This window comes from Salvelinus sp. IW2-2015, linkage group LG22, assembly GCF_002910315.2.
Source record: "Salvelinus sp. IW2-2015 linkage group LG22, ASM291031v2, whole genome shotgun sequence".
Lineage (NCBI taxonomy): Eukaryota > Metazoa > Chordata > Actinopteri > Salmoniformes > Salmonidae > Salvelinus > Salvelinus sp. IW2-2015.
The window spans coordinates 367,118-386,089 of record NC_036862.1 but is presented as its reverse complement, the minus strand read 5'-3'; the positions used below and the strand labels follow the sequence as shown (position 1 = coordinate 386,089).

General features: G+C 45.1%; 1 protein-coding gene across 3 annotated transcripts; it reads left to right on the top strand.

The window, feature by feature from the left end:
- Positions 1-7,937: 7,937 nt before the first annotated feature.
- On the top strand, positions 7,938-18,697 carry rffl (ring finger and FYVE-like domain containing E3 ubiquitin protein ligase). 3 transcript variants are annotated; one of them, XM_023967188.2, is made up of 7 exons: positions 7,938-8,113; positions 11,272-11,492; positions 12,199-12,618; positions 12,856-12,942; positions 16,300-16,510; positions 18,152-18,175; positions 18,425-18,697. In XM_023967188.2, the coding sequence occupies exons 2-7, from the start codon at positions 11,316-11,318 to the stop codon at positions 18,604-18,606; spliced, it is 1,101 nt and encodes a 366-aa protein (XP_023822956.1). In that variant the 5' UTR covers positions 7,938-8,113; positions 11,272-11,315; the 3' UTR covers positions 18,607-18,697. The 3 variants fall into 3 exon arrangements, with proteins under 3 accessions (XP_023822956.1, XP_023822955.1, XP_023822958.1); XM_023967187.2 differs by having other exon boundaries at positions 7,956-8,113; positions 11,307-11,492; XM_023967190.2 differs by lacking the exon at positions 12,856-12,942 and having other exon boundaries at positions 7,956-8,113; positions 11,307-11,492.
- Positions 18,698-18,972: the final 275 nt, after the last annotated feature.

Genomic DNA, 18,972 nt, shown 5'->3' with positions numbered 1-18,972 from the left:
CTGACTAGTCTCTGCCGCTGACTAGTCCCTGCCGCTGAAAAACATCCCCACAGCATGATGCTGCCACCACCATGATTCACCATAGGGATGGTGCCAGGTTTCCTCAAGAAGTGACACTTGGCATTCAGGCTAAAGAGTTCAATCTTGGTTTCATCAGACCAGAGAATCTTGTTTCTCATGGTCTGAGAGTATTTAGGTGCCTTTTGGCAAACTCCAAGCAGGCTGTCATGTGTCTTACTGAGGATTTGCTTCTGTCTTGCCACTCTACCATAAAGGCTTGATTTGGAGGAGTGCTGCAGAGATGGCTGTCCTTCTGGAAGATTCTCCCATCTCCACAGAGGAACTCTGGAGCTCTGTCAAAGTGACCATCGTGTTCTTGGTCACATCACTGACCAAGGCACCCAATTTTAGAATAAGGTTGTAATGTTACAAAATGTGAAACTTTCTGAATGCACTGTATGTATATTGACTACGTCCGTCGTCGCTCGCCCATTAATGTCATAATCGAAATTATGGATTGCCTCTTATCCGCTCATCGTTCCATTATGCCATAGTTTGTACATCTGAATTGTCAGTAGAAACCACATTTGTTGAAGCAAGTCAGCCATGTTTTTTTAAGCAGTAAATGAGGCTGAATTAACTGTTTCGCTGCCAGACAAGGCTTCTACTATTTCTGATGGTGTCATAATACAGGCACCAGTACGCTGCTAATGCTGTTAGACACTAATCTCTGTAACTGGTGAGCAAGGGCCCTAACCAACACTCTTCTTCTCAGTGTCTGGACTTTGTGGAATCACCGGTGCACTGCCCTCAACTACAGGGTGAACATTCTATAGGCATCAGCTCACCCAAACGAATATTCACTTTATCTGACTGAAAGATAATTTACTTTTCTTACTTAATTCATTCTGTCCCCATTTCTTTTACACACCAATATGTCAAATATTTGAGTTACTGATCTGTTCTCTGTTAAATAGCAGTGGCTTTCATAATAGGCCTATAAAATGCATGTGTTTGTCTATTCCAGAGGGTTTCCGTCAATGACGGATGATCGTTGACGAAATCCGTAAGACCATACTCAGTCAGCTGTATAAGGAAATAAGCAAACAGGAAACTGCTCACCCAGAGGCGGTGCTCCTAGTGGCCGGGGATTTTAATGCAGGGAAATCAGTTTTACCTCATTTCTATTAGCATGTTAAATGCGCAACCAGGGGGGAAAAAATTAGAGATCACCTTTACTCCACACACAGAGACGAGTACAAAGCTCTCTCTCGCCCTCCATTTGGCAAATCTGACCATAATTATATCCGCCTGATTCCTGTTTACAAGCTAAAATTAAAGCAGGAAGCACCAGTGACTCGGTCTATAAAAAAAGTGATCAGATGAAGCGGATCCTAAACTTACAGGACTGTTTTGCTAGCACAGACTGGAATATGTCCTGGGATTCTTCCGATGGCATTGAGGAGTACACCACATCAGTCACTGGCTTTATCAATTAGTGCAATTAGTCCCCACAGTGACTGTACGTACATACCCCAAACAGAAGCCATGGATTACAGGCAACATTCACACTGAGCTAAAGGGTAGAGGTGAAGCTTTAAAGGTGCGGGACTCTAACCCGGAAGCTTATAAGAAATCCTGCTATGCCCTCCGACGAACCATCAAACAGGGAAAGCGCCAATAGAGGACTAAGATTGAATCGTACTACACCGGCTCCGACACCTGTCGAATGTGGCAGGGCCTGCAAACTATTACAGACTACGAAGGGAAGCACAGCCGCGAGCTGCCCAGTGACACGAGCCTACCAGACGAGCTAAATCACTTCTACGCTCGCTTCGAGGCAAGCAACACTGAGGCATGCAATGAGAGCATCAGCTGTTCCCGACGACTGTGTGTCACGCTCTCCGTAGCCGACGTGAGTAAGACCTTTAAACAGGTCAACATTCACAAGGCTACTGGGCCAGACGGATTACCAAACTGCCCAGCCCATGGAAAGATATGCAAGAACGGTTCAAAATACCATCATTGCAAAAGTGTGTCGTTCTGCCCCAGGTACTAGCTCCACTCAGAACAGGCCCATATTCTCCACTCGCTCTCAACATAAACACACAGAAATCCGAACTGTCTCCACCAACCATGTGTCATTCAAGACATGCACTGTGCAGCTGAGCGAGGTGGGTTGGCCTTTGCTACTGGATACTGGCGCTGCGGTGTCGTTGCTCAACCTTGCCACTTACTACAAGTTGTTCAGTAACCTACCACTCCAACAGCTCTCCACTGCCCTGTGTGGGTACTGTATCTCCAAGATAGACATTTCCGGCACCCTCCAGGTCCCAGTGCACTACAGCGCCAAGCATCTACTACCTCTATTCACATTTTACGTTGCAAAGCGCGGTGCCAAACTCCTGGGCCTCGACCTCTTCACAGGCTTGGGGTTTACACTGAGAGATGACAGGGGGTCTGCTATCCACCAGGCTACCTGCACATGGCAACAGAACTGGCCAGCTCTGTTTGATGAACTGGGCTGCCTCACAACCTTTACTCACAGGCCCCTACTGAACCTGGACGTGACCCCAGTCATGCAGCCCCTGTGGCGTATCGCCTTTGCACTGTGTGATGATGTCACAAAAGATCTCCAGTCACAGTTGGAGGCAGACATCATTGAGCCAGTCAACGCTGCCCCCTGGATTTCAAACTTGGTCATTGCAACCAAAATCCGGTGGAATCCAGACCTGTGTGGATCTCCATGCGCTGAACAAGGCTGTCCCGGATAAGTACCCCTTGCCTACAGCTGAGGAGCTGACCGCACAATTTCACGGCTCCAGGGTCTTAACGAAGCTCAACCCACGTCAGAGTTATCTTCAGGTACCCTTCCACCCAGCCAGCAGAGACCTTTGTCACACACGCTGGTGTGTTCAGATACACACACATGCCTTTTGGACTTAGCTCCGCCCCCAGCTGCTTCCAGAACGTGATGAGTATCATCCTCGCTGGAATACCCGGGTGGCAGTCTGTCTGGACGACATCGTGTTCCATGGCCCTGACCTCCACATGACCATCGACTCCACAGACTATTCAGTACTCTACTGCAGAACAATCTGACCCTGAATGGTGCAAGTGCACCCTTGCAGCTCCAGCCGTCAAGTTTGTGTGGTTCAGCCTGTCGGCCAAAGGCATTGCCCCTCTTATGCTGAACATTGAAGCAGTTCACCGCATCCCGGAACCTACCTCAGCCTCTCAGGTGGCCTCATTCTTGGGCATGACAGCCTACTACCTCCGGTTTCTGCCCCACTACTCTCAGACCACAGCGCCCCTTCGCCATCTCTTCAAGGACGAGCCATGGGCCTGGACTGCGGCCTGCTCACTGAAGAGCCAGCTCACCACAGCCTCAGTCTTGGCTCACTTTGACACCGTCTGCCCCACCAATGCCACCTGTGATTCCTCAGCTGGAGCACTCACAGCTGCAGAATGTCATTGAGAGGCCCGTCACCTTCGCCTCGAGACCCTGAAACCCACTGAGCAACGGTACACTGTTGGTGAACGAGAAGCACTGGCCTGTGTCTGGGTGTGCAAAAGGTGGCACCTCTACCTGTATAGCTGGCTGTTCACGCTCCGAACCGACCACCTGTCCCTCACGACGCTACTGTCAGCCTCATGAACTGGCCACAAGCCACTTTGACTGCACAGATGGGACTACCGCCTCAGATAGTATGACTATCTGCTGATGTTCACTCCGGGGAGGGATAGCACGGCTGCAGACCTTCTCTCACGCGCCATTGACACTCCTACTCCGACCGTCTTGCCAGACGACAACGAAACAGAGCTTGTACAAATGCTCTACGCTCCCCTTCAGCCAACTGTTTCACTGGAAGAGCTGAAGCATTGGAACAGGACCCCACACGGTCTACCCTGTGCCCCTACATATGCACTGGATGGACAGCATATGTGCAAAGAAGAGCTGGTACCTTTCGCCAGGGTGAAGCACAAACTTTCTTGCTGGGAAGAGTTCTGTGTCTCTCGAGGGTTTTGCACTGTAGTCCCGAGTGGCCAACGTGCGCATGTTCTATCCATGGCACACAAAGGCCACTTGGGCATAGTGAAGGTCAAGCAGCTATGTTGAGACCTTATGTGGTGGCCAGGCATCAACCACGATATTGAAGCCCTGGTCAGGGATTGTGCTGTATGCCTCCTCAGTGGAAATACAGGAAAGTCCCCCCCCCATGCAGCCTCTCACAGGGCTGTTCTGCGGCTGTAAACACATCCAGCTGAACATCTTTGGCAAGATCCATGGACACGCAGTCCCTCACTATCAGCGCTTCCTGGTGGTGGCGTATGACCACCACTCTAAGTGGCCAGAAGTTGTGTTGGAACTGTCACAGCACAGACCATCGTGGACATCCTAGACAGCCTTTTCACAAGGTGGGGCTTAACCCTCACCCTCACCATGAACAATAGGCCCCAACTAACCTCTGTCGAGTTCTCCTCCTATCTCAGCAACAACAGATCTGCACTGCCTACTACAACCCACAAGCTAACGGAGGGGTGGAACGCTTCTACCAAACACTGAAGAACGGTATCGAAGCGCATCTGGTCCAGGGGTGCACGTTCCAAACTGCCTTGAACCAAATGCTAATGCACTACAGAGCAAGCAAACACGCAACAACACAGGTCTCCCCGGCATCTCTCATGCTAGGTCATGAGATGGAACTGCCACTGGACAGACTCAGAACACCCAAGCAAAGCAGGTAGTAACCAGGCACCAAAGAGCAATGAAACAGCGTTTCGACAGGGCACACAGGGTGAAGAATCCGATCATCCAAGTGTCAGACTGGGTTTTGGCCCGACGGCCTCAGCGGTGCAACAAAATGGTCTCATTCTGGTCGGACCCCTTGCAGGTCAGTCGACAACTGGGGTCCGCCACCTTCATGCTGAGCAATGGATTGCGCTGGCACGCCAGCCGCCTCAGAAAAGTCCCTGGCCCTCAAGGAATACAAATTCCCACTCCTCTCTCACAGGCCAGTACAAAACAGACATACAGGCAAGGGACAGCACCTGATGGACCTCCTCCACTACATTTTACATGTACATTTTTGTAATTTAGCAGACGCTCTTATCCAGAGCGACTTACAGTAGTGAGTGCATACATTTTTGTACATACACCCACTACTATAACCCAAGCGCCAGCCTCTGTGGGCTCCCCAAGGGCCAGAGCCAAAAGCGGTGGTGGCTGAAGAACGGCCTTTGCGGGCATGAACTCGCCCTGCCGGGTTAATGTTTTTCTCACAGGTATCACTCTAGGTTCTTTCCCTATGGACATTTTTTATATATGGTATCAGTCCCTGGTTTTGGAAAGGGGGGGGGGGGGGGTGTTATGTATGGTACGACGTGCTGTACGTCGTACTGTACGTTGTTATGGTTTACGACAGTGTGCTGCTTTACGTATGAATGGGTTGTCAGAATGAGTGGCACATGTCATTAAATGTCAGAGTGATGTACAATGTGAAACCCTGTAGATGTGCGTTCTTCTACAGCTAAGCTAGATATAACACTACTGTGGCAATTTGATCATAATGCAGGCCTACCAGAGTGGCCTACCATTAAAAAACAATGGAGAAAATGCATTGCATAACATTTTAACATGGAAATAGCTGTTCTATCATTCTTCCTACAGTAGCAGCCAATGTGTGGTGTTCAATGTAGGCCTACATTCCATGACACTTTTGAAAAAAACATGCAGGGCTTGACATTAACCTGTTTATCGACTTGTCCTTTAGACAAGTAAGTGATTGAAATTGTTGTGTTGTGTGGTGCAAGAAATTACTTCACAAAATAAAATGCATTATTATTCCCATAAAATTATTACAGAGAATCGGACAAATTATGCTACCCCCTGCCTATTGGCTATTTAGCTTATTCAAGACTATTATWATTTTTTTTTWAAAGCTCTTTACCTGACTCACTTTACAAAGATGTACACGTTTTGTGCTTTTGTATAGGAAGCTCAAAACTCAGATGCGTTCTGCCTACAACAAAATCTCTTGCATACTTTGTTTTGTTTCGGTATGTTGCACTGAAAGTGGCTAATATTTCGTTGATTGAATCGCAATTGCCACAGGAAAGGGAAACGTTGAGTGTTAACAGGGAAAACTCGAGAACAGAGGTAAACAAACTTTTCTGACTAAAGATCGCTGAGTCAAATGCATTGCCAAGATCTACCGCTCAGATTTTTTCAAACTTGACTTAAAACGTATTCAACATTAACCAATTAAAAACAGTACTGTAGCAATTAGGTTTGTGAAGTAAGCTATAGGCCCAATACATTATCCCCACATATTGGCTTTGCTTGAATTGCCCTGCCAATGCATTGTTGTTCAGGACATGTTTTTAAATTATATTTCAAAATTTGAGGTAGGCTCTATGATCACACCAGTAACACATCTGTTGTAGTATTACTTGTGAAGCACAGCTGAGTGAGTATACATTTAAATATTTTTATTTTACTGGGCTGATGGTGCTTGGTCAGTCTCAGTGGAGGGAGACATCCTTCCACTCTCCTTTTCCCTCCACTGACACTGACCAAAAAGGGACACTGACTTCCAGCTGATGGCATAAGTCAAGTCGCACCGCATTATTTCTGCCTCATGCACAAATTCATGCTGTTACTCCTATGAACAGAGAAAGTGAAATATTCCTTGATATTAAAAAAGAACCAAGCCGCTAATAATAACAACAATGCAAGCCTATAGATACACTTTACTACTTATTCATTACTGCTGCAGTGCTTGTTGTAGCGCTGAGTGGAAATAGTAAGAATGTACATTTTATGGCTTATAAAAGTGTTGAATACAAAGTGTTGACAGTGCTGAGTAACAACTTAAACTCACTTATAAATACAGAATCGCTTTGCTGTAGTCCTTGACAGTCTCCCTCTAGTCATGGTTTTAAACGTTTGGAAATCTCACAGTATCAACTTTGCTGTAGCTTTATTTTATGCCTGCTACGTTACTGCAGACACGGTCATCTGAGCCATCGGTTTGGCCAGCGGTTGCACTATAGTGAATTTGATTTGCTCTCTGGGCCCGCAGGGAAGGCAACGTTTGTACCTTCAGACATGAAATGGTTCAAAATGGCAACAGTTCAGGGCAGCTGAATCGCGTGCACCTACCGTCAACAGGAGGAGAAGAACAACAAAAAATATAGAAACACATGGCTTTGTCGTTGGGTTTTATACATAAATGTTTGGAGATCAACTAGGAATGGCTTGGAGATCGACCGGTTGGTGACCACTGCTCTAGAAAATTGAGTGAAGTTTAATATCGTGCTTCTCTCTGTGGGATGAGAGATATTTCTGCGCGGCAGTCTCGGGGCTACATTTAGAGAGAACATTGCTCACATCTGTAATCGCAGCAAATGTGTGAATATTTATGTAAATTTGATATTTTTGTATAGCTCAAATTTCTCTAAACATTTTCAATTTGTCATTATGGGGTATTGGGTGTAGATGGGTTAGGGAAAATTTTATCCATTTTGAATTCAGGCTGTAACAACAAAATGTGGAATAAGTCGAGGGGTATGAATACTTTCTGAAGGCACTGTATGATGGGGATATACCCGTGATAATCATCCTTTGCAGTACTATGTTTTACTGCTACAATCAAATAGTGGCAGAGACATTCTGGATAAACCAATGGGTTTACAATGTGTGATATTTATTTGCAATGTAATTGATAGCATGTAATAACTTTAAATTGTTGAGGACTCTATTCATTATTCCCGTCGTTTTATTAGTGTCCACCAGAGGACACTACTTCCCTGGAAATAAAATGCATGCAAAACTTATGAAAACTTTCGTACGTGTCTGCATTCAACTAGCGATTCGAAATGTACGTGCACACGCATCAGCAACTCTCTGGGGCGATAGAAACTGGCCGGGGGAGTGTCACTCGCTAGAAGCACTTTCTTCCTGTTTCACTCCAACTAGCTAACTTCGATTTATTCCTTGTCATTTTGTGAGTGTCTGAGAACATTAGCTCCACAAAAGTCATCCATAGCTCGCGAGCTACTTGCCAGCTGCTGTTAGCACGCGTCTCACGACCCCGGGCTTCGTGTCGAGGTAGCTATGTCGATCATTTCAACTCGATAAAGTTAGCAGCAGGAGCTAGCTAGCTACTAACGTTAGTTTACCAGCCAGCTATTGTGGGCAGATGGTCTGCGTTCGCTAGTATCTGAACAGCTCAAATGTATTTGTAACGCAACGTAGTGAATTTACTTTTTGTGGTCTGCTAATGGGCAGATTAACAGCAGATTAATGGGAAAAACTAGCTACATTGATTTCGAGTCTAACGTTACTGCTTTCTTTCCGGTCGTACTAAATATTTATTTGGGAAGATGATGGCGTGTCCATCTGTACGGGGACATCCCCCACAATTGTTTTGGTTCTGTGCCTCGTTCTGAGTGTGGTGGCTAACGTTAACTACATACTGTATATATGGGTGGCTATATTGGTTTTGATTGTGGACCCTATGTCTTTGTTGTGTTGGACTTTGCGACCCTGTAACTATTGCTGTCACAGTGTAATGTAAGTTTCAAAAGTTGAATAAGTGTCCACTAAACCTAACTAACTAGGTATACGTAAAGCCTATTGTAGTGCAAACTGGGACAATTGAGACACACTTGCTGTGTGGGGTTTTGAGTAGTCTACTCTGGCTTCTCAGTTCCATTACAGTACACAAGTCATAGTCATTGGACGAATGCGTCTTAAGTACATGGAGTTTCGTTAAGAGCTCCGACGCTCGGGCTGAACATTAACACGCATCGCTTTCGGTACGGTTTTGGAAGCAGAAGGACTAATTTCATATCAGGGAGAAACATTTTTTTTTTTTAAACGTTAAATTGATACACACCTATTATATAGTTATTGTTCCCACACGGTCATCTATCCATGTTACATCGTGTGTTTGCGGAAGACTGTGTTAATTATTAGAATGTCAGAAAATATTTTCTGTTTTAACTGCCAGTTAAAACCGTGTACAGCAGTGGAGGCTGCCGAGGGGAGGACGGCTCATAATAATTTTTGGAATTGAATGGCATCAAACACATGGAAACCATGTTTGACGTATTTGATACCATTCCCCTATTTCTGCTCCAGCCATTACAACGAGCCCCGTTCTCCCCAATTAAGGTGCCACCAACCTCCTGTGGTGTACAGTGTCTACTTTGCATTTGCGAAATTATTTTGTGATATGAAAGTGAAGGGCTTTATGTTAATAGAACCGTATCGCAATTGATAATCGAGTCACCTTTAGATGGAGTACTTGGCTGCCAGAGCCAGTCATGCTCTTAAGGAGCTGTTATTTTCAGAGGTAATCTTGGGCTACCCTGACCTACGCCACTAAAGCCAGTCTACATCCACTAAAGTGTCATTTTGACACTGGGTGTGAAGTTGTTGTTTTTTTAGTTTGATTTTCCATCCAACTGTTGCTTAACATTTGACAGGGTAAGAGAGCCTGTATCAGGGCCGAATGTGCCTACTAGCCTGTAGGCTACTACTTTAGAATGGGGGGACAGCCGTCTTTCACTTTGTATTATTATCAATCAGAAAATGTAACATTGCACGGACATGGTCAGACTGTTAGTTTTTACAAGTGATTCCTTCATTGTACAACTAGGCTTCCTTAACTCTGCACTGCATTCAGGTGTGAAACCTTTGCAGTTGGCCCCTGGATGCCTGAGGCACCAAGTCACTTTTCCCTCAGCTGTTCTCCACTTGATGCAGCCTGGTGGCAGGCATTTCCTTAGCAGCAGCTGTTGATGTGGATCTGCCTTGCTGTTTGGTAGGCGCTGTTAGGTCTGTCTTGTTTTGGTCTCTATGGCAGTGTGTTTGTGTGTAGCCTAGCTATTAAGTTCCACAGGGGAACCAGAGCATAAACAAGTGACTGAGAATTGGCCCTGCAGTAGTTGAAAACTGATCAATCCTATTGTCAATTCCTGAGAGAGATTGAGGGTGTAACCTAAAGCTAGTTAGTAGACCTCACCTACTAAGGTGAGGCCTGTATGTATTCATAAAGCGTCTGAGAGGAAGAGTGCTGATCTAGGATCCTTTTGACCTTTTCGATCACAATGAATATTATAAACCGGATGGTTTGTGCCCTGAATGCATATTTGCTGAAAAGCTTTGGTATATGACAAATGTATTTTTACTGTTCTAATTATGTTGCTAACCAGTTTATAAGGCACCTCTGGGGTTTGTGGTATATGACCAGTGGCTGTATCCAGGCACGTGTAGCCAAATACCACACTGCCTCAGGCCTTATTGCATGGACAGGGGGACTTGATCCCAGATCAGCACTCCTACTGAACGCCAAGGTAACCTGTCTAAATTACTATCACCCCGTAGCACTGTAGCTGTGAAATGCTTTGAAAGGCAGATCATGGCTCACATCAATGCCATTATCCCAGACCCCCTAGACCCACTCCAATTCACATACCGCCCCACCAGCCTGTGCTCCTGCAGCTCTGACTGCAAACAAGCTCTGAATTAATGATGGGAGCCTTACTTCTGGTAGCCAAAAGCCAGCTACCTGCTCTCCTTACTGACAAAAGTTTGAGGCCAACGCCATTCACTTCACATCTCTCATTTCAATTGCAATCCCAGTGTCATTGATTGAGCTGTATACAACATTGCAATCCGAACATAACACCACCAATGCACTGTAACATCAGCACTTCAGTTGTTTTTGTTATAGCCTAGCCTAGCCTACTCAACCTCTCTTACAGCTCTTTCTCCACTGCATTACCCCAGGCCTTGCTTATGCCCTTCAAATTGCTCTAAAGTTTGCCCCACTCATACATACCCTGCCTCTTTAGTCACTCACTACTCAAATCAAATTTATTTATATCGCCCTTCTTACATCAGCTGATATCTCAAAGTGCTGTACAGAAACCCAGCCTAAAACCCCAAACAGCAAGCAATGCAGGTGTAGAAGCACGGTGGCTAGGAAAAACTCCCTAGAAAGGCCAAAACCTAGGAAGAAACCTAGAGGAACCAGGCTATGAGGGGTGGCCAGTCCTCTTCTGGCTGTGCCGGGTGGAGATTATAACAGAACATGGCCAAGATGTTCAAATGTTCATGTTCACTACTCACTCTGTTCATGATCATACCCATTCAACACCTCCACACTCCTTACTCTTTTCTTTTTCTCCCACAAACTCTTAACTCAGTGGTCTGTCTTCACTAACCCACTCTATCCACATTAACACGTGTGTGTCCAGGTGGTGAGACCATCTAAGAGTTGGTGTGTTTCCAGGTGTGGAGCATGTGGACGTCCTGCTGTAACTGGTTCTGTCTGGACACTGCCACGGTGGAGGAGAGCAACAGCAGCATGCGTCACCAGGCCTATACTAACTCAGGTTACAGCAGCTACCCGTCGCCCCCACTCCCGGAACACACGTGCAAAGCCTGCGGAAGCCGCTTCGTCACCCTTGCCAGAAAGGTACCTAAAACACTCTCAGCCCACCCTTTCCCAAATCCGGCCTTTGAGATCTGTAGAACGGCAGGTTTTTCATCCTTCCTCTCTAATCAGTGGTTAATTCAGACCTGGCCAATTAGAAATTGATCAACATTGATAAAATGGATATTGCGATATTCTGGTAATTTCTACTTACCCAGAGTCAGGTGAACTCGTGGATACCATTTTTATGTCTCTGTGTCCAGTATAAATGAAGTTAGAGGTAGTTTCGTGAGCCCATACTAACTAGTGTTAGTGCAATGAGCGGAAGTCTACCGGAACGGCTAGCTTGCCGAGAAAAGAGAACCAACAATACTCCAGACCTCAAGGCTTGACTCTTGAGTATCCATGCTGCTCTTAGCTTTTTTTCCACACCCTTCAATACCTCCATTATCTAGTGGAGGCATGAAAAGGGTAAAACCAATGCAATGGTTATGTACTTTAATGTACCGGAACCAGCCCCAGGGCAAGATTTGAACAAGACGAGCATTTATGCTTCATGGTCTTCAGTATCTAGACATTACGTTGTCAGTGTCAGGTTGCAGCTAGAGTTGGAGCAAAGTCTGGGCCAAGTTTTAAAAGGAACTCTTTTGGTCCCATTATTTACTGAATTATAACAGCCAGGGAGGGAAAATATGCTAACAGACACATGATTGACAGTGATTGTGTGTCGGTCTCCTCTCCCCCACAGCATGTCTGCGTGGACTGCAAGAAGAACTACTGCGGCAGATGTTCGGCCCAGATTGAGCCCCGGCAACGCCTTTGCCACACTTGCCAGCGGTTTCACGGCACGCTTTTCGAGCGCACCGAGCTGATGAAGCTCAAGGTGAAGGACCTGCGCGACTACCTCCACCTGCACGAGGTTTCAACACAGATGTGCCGTGAGAAAGAGGAACTGGTGGAGCTGGTCCTGGGACAGCAGACATCATCATCCTCTGGCCCAATCATAAACCCTCTGAACCAAACACAGACCCCCACTGTGACCCAGCATGAGACAACTCCTCTTCCAGCCCCCACTACTACTACCACCACCACACCCTCCACACACCCCGACTCCACCTCCACAGACCATGTCCCTTCACAGCTGCCACCCACTCAGGAGGGCAGTCAGGTGAGGCCCGAACCCAAGAGAACCTACTATACCACACACGACTAACCCCTTACCCTTGTTTGTCTGTCAACCATTAATTTACCATTTTGTCCATCGCCTCACCTTTTGTGTTATGTAGCATTAACAATAGCTTGAGAATAGATTACTAACCTTCTGTATGGCCCCTTCAGTTAGAGCATGGCTAACTCTAGCTTGCTAATTAAGTGTTTTTGGTGTGTGGTGGGTTTTTGCTCGTAGACCCCGTCTGTGTTGGTGCCCTTGGGTCCTGAGGAGCCACTGGACACTGAGAGAGATACAGAGCTGCAGGGAGAGCAGGAGCTGCAGGTACTACAGCCTGACCCTGCTATAGTAGTACTCTTGGCCCTAGCCATTGTACTATTATAGCAGCGATGGGAATCCTCTCCTTAGCCCTGGGCCTGTATTCATAAAGCATGTCAGAGTAGGAGTGCTGATCTAGGATCAGCTCCCCCCCCTGATTCATTAGTCTAAAAGACAAAACAATGATGTGATTTTTAGATCAGTGCTTGATTTTTATTTTATATTAAAATACATCAAAATGTTACACCAGGCAACAGATGCATATACCAACATTTCAGAGGATTATAAACGCAGTCTAAATACTTGTTTCTATTGTGGTCCTCTATCGGTAGGCAAGGGCTGCAGTTAAAAAACAAGTGACATGGGCACTGCCATAGATTCATTCAATCATACAGTGTCCAAATATGTAAATGTATACAAAATATAAAGGCTATCTCAACATTAACTATGCCTTGCAGGAGTGTTTGAACCTAAGACTGGCAGAAACTGTTTTTTTTATCTCCGACGGGAGTTTGTTTCACTCTACCACTGCTGTATATTAAAATGTGTTCTGACCAGTAAAGCTCTTGAATCCATATGGCACGAAGTCTGTGGCACTGCCTCTGGTGGCGTAGGAATTAGAGTCCCTAACCGCATACAAATAGTTTTTCAGATATTGGGGGGGGGGACTGTACCCAACACGATTTTATGGGCCAACTTCAACTGAATGACCCTTTTATCAACTGATAGCCGCTGTAGTTCAGAGCCGAGGACGTCCAACACGAGCTCGAGGTCTAAGATTCAGAATGACCCTTGCCATTTTATTCTGAGCTGTCTGTAGCTTGTTCGTGATGAACTTGGGGAACTACTCTACAGTACCAGGTAGTGCACACAACCAAAAATCAAAGTGAGGCTACACTAATGCTGCTAAAAAGGTTTTCATGGTCCCTTTGTCTAGAAAAGTATTTCACAGTTCTTGGCTCATACTCTGAGACACTTCATGAATACAGGCCCTGATCTCAGATGGGTCTCAGAACCTGCTTTAGGTTGCTAGATATATTTTTGTTTTTACTATGTGTGCCCTATACAGAATGAGAACAAACATTCTGTGAAATAGAGGCCTGTGACATTTACCAGATTTGACCTCCATTGACGCAAGACGGGTTTCCACCTCTAAGCTTTTAACTGTGATGGCTTGAACCTGCTTTGGCAGGAAGTTAAAGGCTAGCATTCTCAGAAAGGGTAAAGGTTGATATGACTGATTTACTACGACTTACTATGTTAAATATTAACTCAATTAAGGAAGTTGACCATTGTATTATTTGTTGGCAAATCCGCACAACCTCTCTGGTTAATGGTGGAAATTGGAACTGTTTGTTGGATCATTGTAAATATTAGAAAGAGGAGTGTCATATAGTGCCAGTCAAAAGTTTGGACACACCTACTCATTCCAGGGTTTTTCTTTAYTTTTACTATTTTATACATTGTAGAATAATAGTTAAGACATCAAAACTATGAAATAACACATGGAATCATGTAGTAACCCCAAAAATTGTTAAACAAATCTAAATATATTTGAGATTCTTCAAAGTAGCCACCCTTTGCCTTTAACAGCTTTGCACACTCTTGGAATTCTCTCAACCAGCTTCATGAGGTAGTCACCTGGAAYGCATTCCATTAACCGGTGTGCCTTGTTAATTTGTGTAATTTCTTTCCTTAATGTATTTGGGCCAATCAKTTGTGTTGTGACAAGGTAGGGGTGGTATACAGAAGATATCCCTATTTGGTAAATGACTAAGTCCATATTATGGCAAGATCAGCTCAAATAAGTAAAGAGAAATGACAGTCCATCATTACTTTAAGACATGAAGGTCAGTAAATCTGGAACATTTCAAGAACTGAAGATTCAAAAGATTCACAGAGTTCAGGTAATAGACATCTCAACATCAACTGTTCAGAGGAGACTGCGTGAATCAGGCCTTCATGGTCGAATTGCTGCAAAGAAACCACTACTAAAGGACATCAATAAGAAGAAGAGACTTGCTTGGGCCAAGAAACACGAGCAATGGACATGAGACCGGTGGAAATCTGTTCTTTGGTCTGATGAGTCCAAATTTGAGATTTTTGGTTCCAACCGCTGTGTCTTGTGAGACGCAGAGTAGGTGAACGGATGATCTCTGCAAGTGTGGTTGCCACCGTGAATCATAGAGGAGGTTGTGTGGGTGCTTTGCTGGTGACACTGTCAGTGATTTATTTGGAATTCAATGCACACTTAACCAGTATGGCTACCACAGCATTCTGCAGCAAAACGCCATCTGCGTTTSCTGAAGGACAAGTGTAATTTCAGACTTTTGAGACACCCTTTCAAATTATTTTTTCATCTTGACATGAAATGGTGAGTTTAGATAACTCTATCGCTAGGCCTATATATTTAGTTTACTCATACTGTAGGACATAAGGCTAGTGACTGTTTTAGACCCTCCAGTGCCATTGTGCTCAGACAGAGTCCCATTGTAGAGCACTGTTTTGTTGTTTGATGGCTGGCTCTCCATGTCTGCATGGTGTGCCCCATTATTCACATGTCTGTCAGAAATGTAGGCACTTGTAGCCAAGCAGTAATCTATTCTTATCCCCACTGATGGATTTCAGCTTTGGCATGTAATGTGGCGTGTTGCCATTTCCTGCACTGTGGCTGTGAATGCCCCATGTGACTGACACTGTTCCTCTTCATACAGTTTGGGTTGGGGTAGCTAAACAAGATAGTTGGTGTTGTCACACAATGACTCACAAATTGTCGACCTAGAAATAGATCTCAAAGAACCAAAATCCATCTTGTGGTTCTAGGCCCGTATTCATAGTGTCTCAGAGCAATAGTACTGATCTAGGATCAGTTCCCCCGTCATGWTATTATTACTAATACTGTTCTAAAAAGGCTAAACTGATCCTAGATCAGCACTACTTTGTAAATCTTTATGAATATGGGCCCTGTTCACAGTTAGTGTATGGATCCCTTTAATCAATCATTCTGACATTCAAACATGATGGCTGTCAATGTGATGTGATTGTTCACGATTTCCGTCTGACCTTAGAAAATCAGGAATAGCCTACCATTTGTGTCATTCCATTCTAATGAAACTGTAACCTTTTTCACTCGATTTTTATTTTATGCCAATCAAGTGTGCGTTAAGGAGGGTGCAACATACTGAACATGGCTGTATAAAAATGTCATGAATCGAGCTGACTTGATACCTGACTCTTAGATGCACGTGTTAGTTATAGATCAATGTATGTCCATTTTACAGGCCCTTAACACAATGTATCTGAACGTTCCACAACATTGTTCACTATTGAACGCAACTCTGATTTTGCTATGCTGTTGCTCAGTCCTCAGACACAGATGAGGTGCTGGCGCCAGGCCGCAGGGCGTCGCTGTCAGACCTGGCCACGGCAGACGACATCGAGGCCCTCAGCGTCCGGCAGCTCAAGGAGATCCTAGCCCGTAACTTTGTCAACTACAAGGGCTGCTGCGAGAAGTGGGAGCTAATGGAGAGGGTCACCCGCCTCTATCACGACCAGAAGGACCTCCAGAATCTGGGTAAAGGAGGTTTTACCTGCAATGATTGTGATATATGGTTGTTTTCCCTACTGGCATCATAGTTGAACTGGGGTGTATTTACTAGGAATGAAACGGAATCGAACAGGACGTAACTGGGAGGGACCTAGGATGAAGCTGTGCGGGACATACCTGAATTTGTCCAATAAGTACCTTGTTTTTGTTGAAAAAAAGATTATGTTGTAAAGCAGTTTACTACGGTGTGCACTAATAAATACACCCCGGATAGTACGTTTTTCTGAATATTCTAAAATGTTTTTTTTTAAACACACAAAAAAAACAATAGTCACTCTGACAGAGCTCCAGTTCTTCTGTGGAGATGGGAGAACCTTCCAGAAGGACAACCATCTCTGAAGCACTCCACCAATCAGGCTTTATGGTAGAGTGGCCAGACGGAAGCCACTCCTCAGTAAAAGGCACATGACAGCCCGCTTGGAGTTTGCCAAAAGGCACCTAAAGACTCTCAGAACATGAGAAACAAGATTATATGGTCTGATGAAACCAAGATTGAACTCTTTGGCCTGAATGCCARGCGTCACATCTGGAGGAAACCTGGCAYCATCCCTACGGTGAAGTGTGGTGGTGGCAGCATCATAATGTGGGTATGTTTTTCAGCAGCATGGACTGGGAGATTAGTCAGGATCGAGGGAAAGATGAATGGATCAMAGTACAGAGATCCTTGATGAAAATCTGCTCCAGAGTGCTCAGGACCTCAKACTGGGGTGTAGGTTCACCTTTCAACAGGACAATGACCCTAAGCACACAGCCAAGAYGACACATGAGTGGCTTTGGGACAAGTCTCTGAATGTCTTTGAGTGGCCCAGCCAGAGCCCGGACTTGAACCCGATCGAACATCTCTGGAGAGACCTCAAAATAGCTGTGCAGCTACGCACCCCATCCAATTTGACAGAGCTTGAGAGGATCTGCAGAGAAGAATGGGAGAAACTCCCCAAATACAGGTGTGCCAAGCTTGTAGCGTCATAACCAAGAAGAATCAAGGCTRTAATCGCTGCCAAAGGTGCTTCAACAAAGTACTGAGTAAAATGTCTGAATAGGTGATGTGATATTCCCATGTAAATTTGCAAACATTTCTAAAATCCTGTTTTTGCTTTGTCATTATGGGGTATTGTTTGTAAATTGATGAGGTGGGGGGACGACAAYTATATTCATTTTAGAATAAGGCTGTAACGTGACARAATGTGGAAAAAGTGAAGGGGTCTGAATACTTTCCAAATCCACTGTATATAATTATTAGAACCTCCGATTCCCACTTCAACCAAGGCAGCAACACTTCAGGCTCCATGACGATGTGCTATCCCAACTCGCGCCACAATATGTTTGTAGTTTCACAAATTGTTGTGAAAATTCACAAATTATGGAAAGGCATCTAATGATATGGCATGTGCATTTGTTTGTCTGATTTGAGGCTTGACACATGCAACAAATAAAATACCTCTCAAATGAAACGTTTTACTATTACTGAAGTTTATATCTTGTAAAACAACAGGGAATTTCTCAATTGATATTTTTTGGTTTTATTATTCCATTTTTGAAAATGAATTGCATCATTCAAGGAAGTCTTTAACATGCTTTTTTCATTTTATTCTTCCCTGTATCCTCCAGTTTCAAGTACAAATGACGGCACAGGTGAGTTCCCCCCCCCCCCCGCGCTTAAGGCAATGCAAAGCTCCCCAAGATGAAAGTTGAAAATCTTCCGTTTGGCATGACAATGGTGAAAGTGCCTTGAAAAATCATTTATGAGCTATAGGTATTATAACTCTCCGATTTAATAACAGTTGGTTGAGTGTTAACAAGTTGTCTTTGGTCAACTGAGTACAAGATATTTTTAATGAAATGTGTTTGTAAGGGTGTTTTTCCCTTGTTTCTTTCTCCCAGACCCCAGTGGTAACCCTGGCCAGGAGGAGAACCTGTGTAAGATCTGCATGGACTCTCCTATTGACTGTGTCCTGCTGGAGTGCGGCCACATGGTCACCTGCACCAAGTGTGGCAAGCGGATGAACGAGTGCCCCATCTGCAGGCAGTATGTGGTGCGCGCCGTTCACATCTTTAGAGCCTGAGACCCAAGCCTTGGGAATCCCCACCCCTTCCCCCCCACCTACCTCCCGTAAATTAACAAGGGACTTGCTATATGTGGCCTTACATACATAGGCTAGACCAGGAGTATTCAACTCTTACCATATGAGGTCCGGAGCCTGTTGGTTTTCTGTTCTACCTGATACATATTTGCATCTACCTGGTGTCCAAGGTGTAAATCTGTATGTGATTAGAGGGGAACAATGGAATGAAAGCAGTGGAACTGGCTTTGAGGTCCAGAGTTGAGTTTGAGGGGACTAGACTAACCTCCTCTCCCTCCAGTTCTCCACTGCTCTGATGGTCCTGGAGACCCAGAGTACTGGTTCCCCCTGCTGGAGGGATGACCAGGG

Coding starts and splice junctions, on each gene's coding strand:
- rffl (XM_023967188.2), top strand. CDS start 11,316: ATGTGGACGTCCTGCTGTAACTGGTTCTGTCTGGACACTGCCACGGTG. Junction 12,943..16,299: donor AGGGAGAGCAGGAGCTGCAG/GTACTACAGCCT, acceptor GCTGTTGCTCAG/TCCTCAGACACAGATGAGGT. Junction 16,511..18,151: donor GAAGGACCTCCAGAATCTGG/GTAAAGGAGGTT, acceptor TGTATCCTCCAG/TTTCAAGTACAAATGACGGC.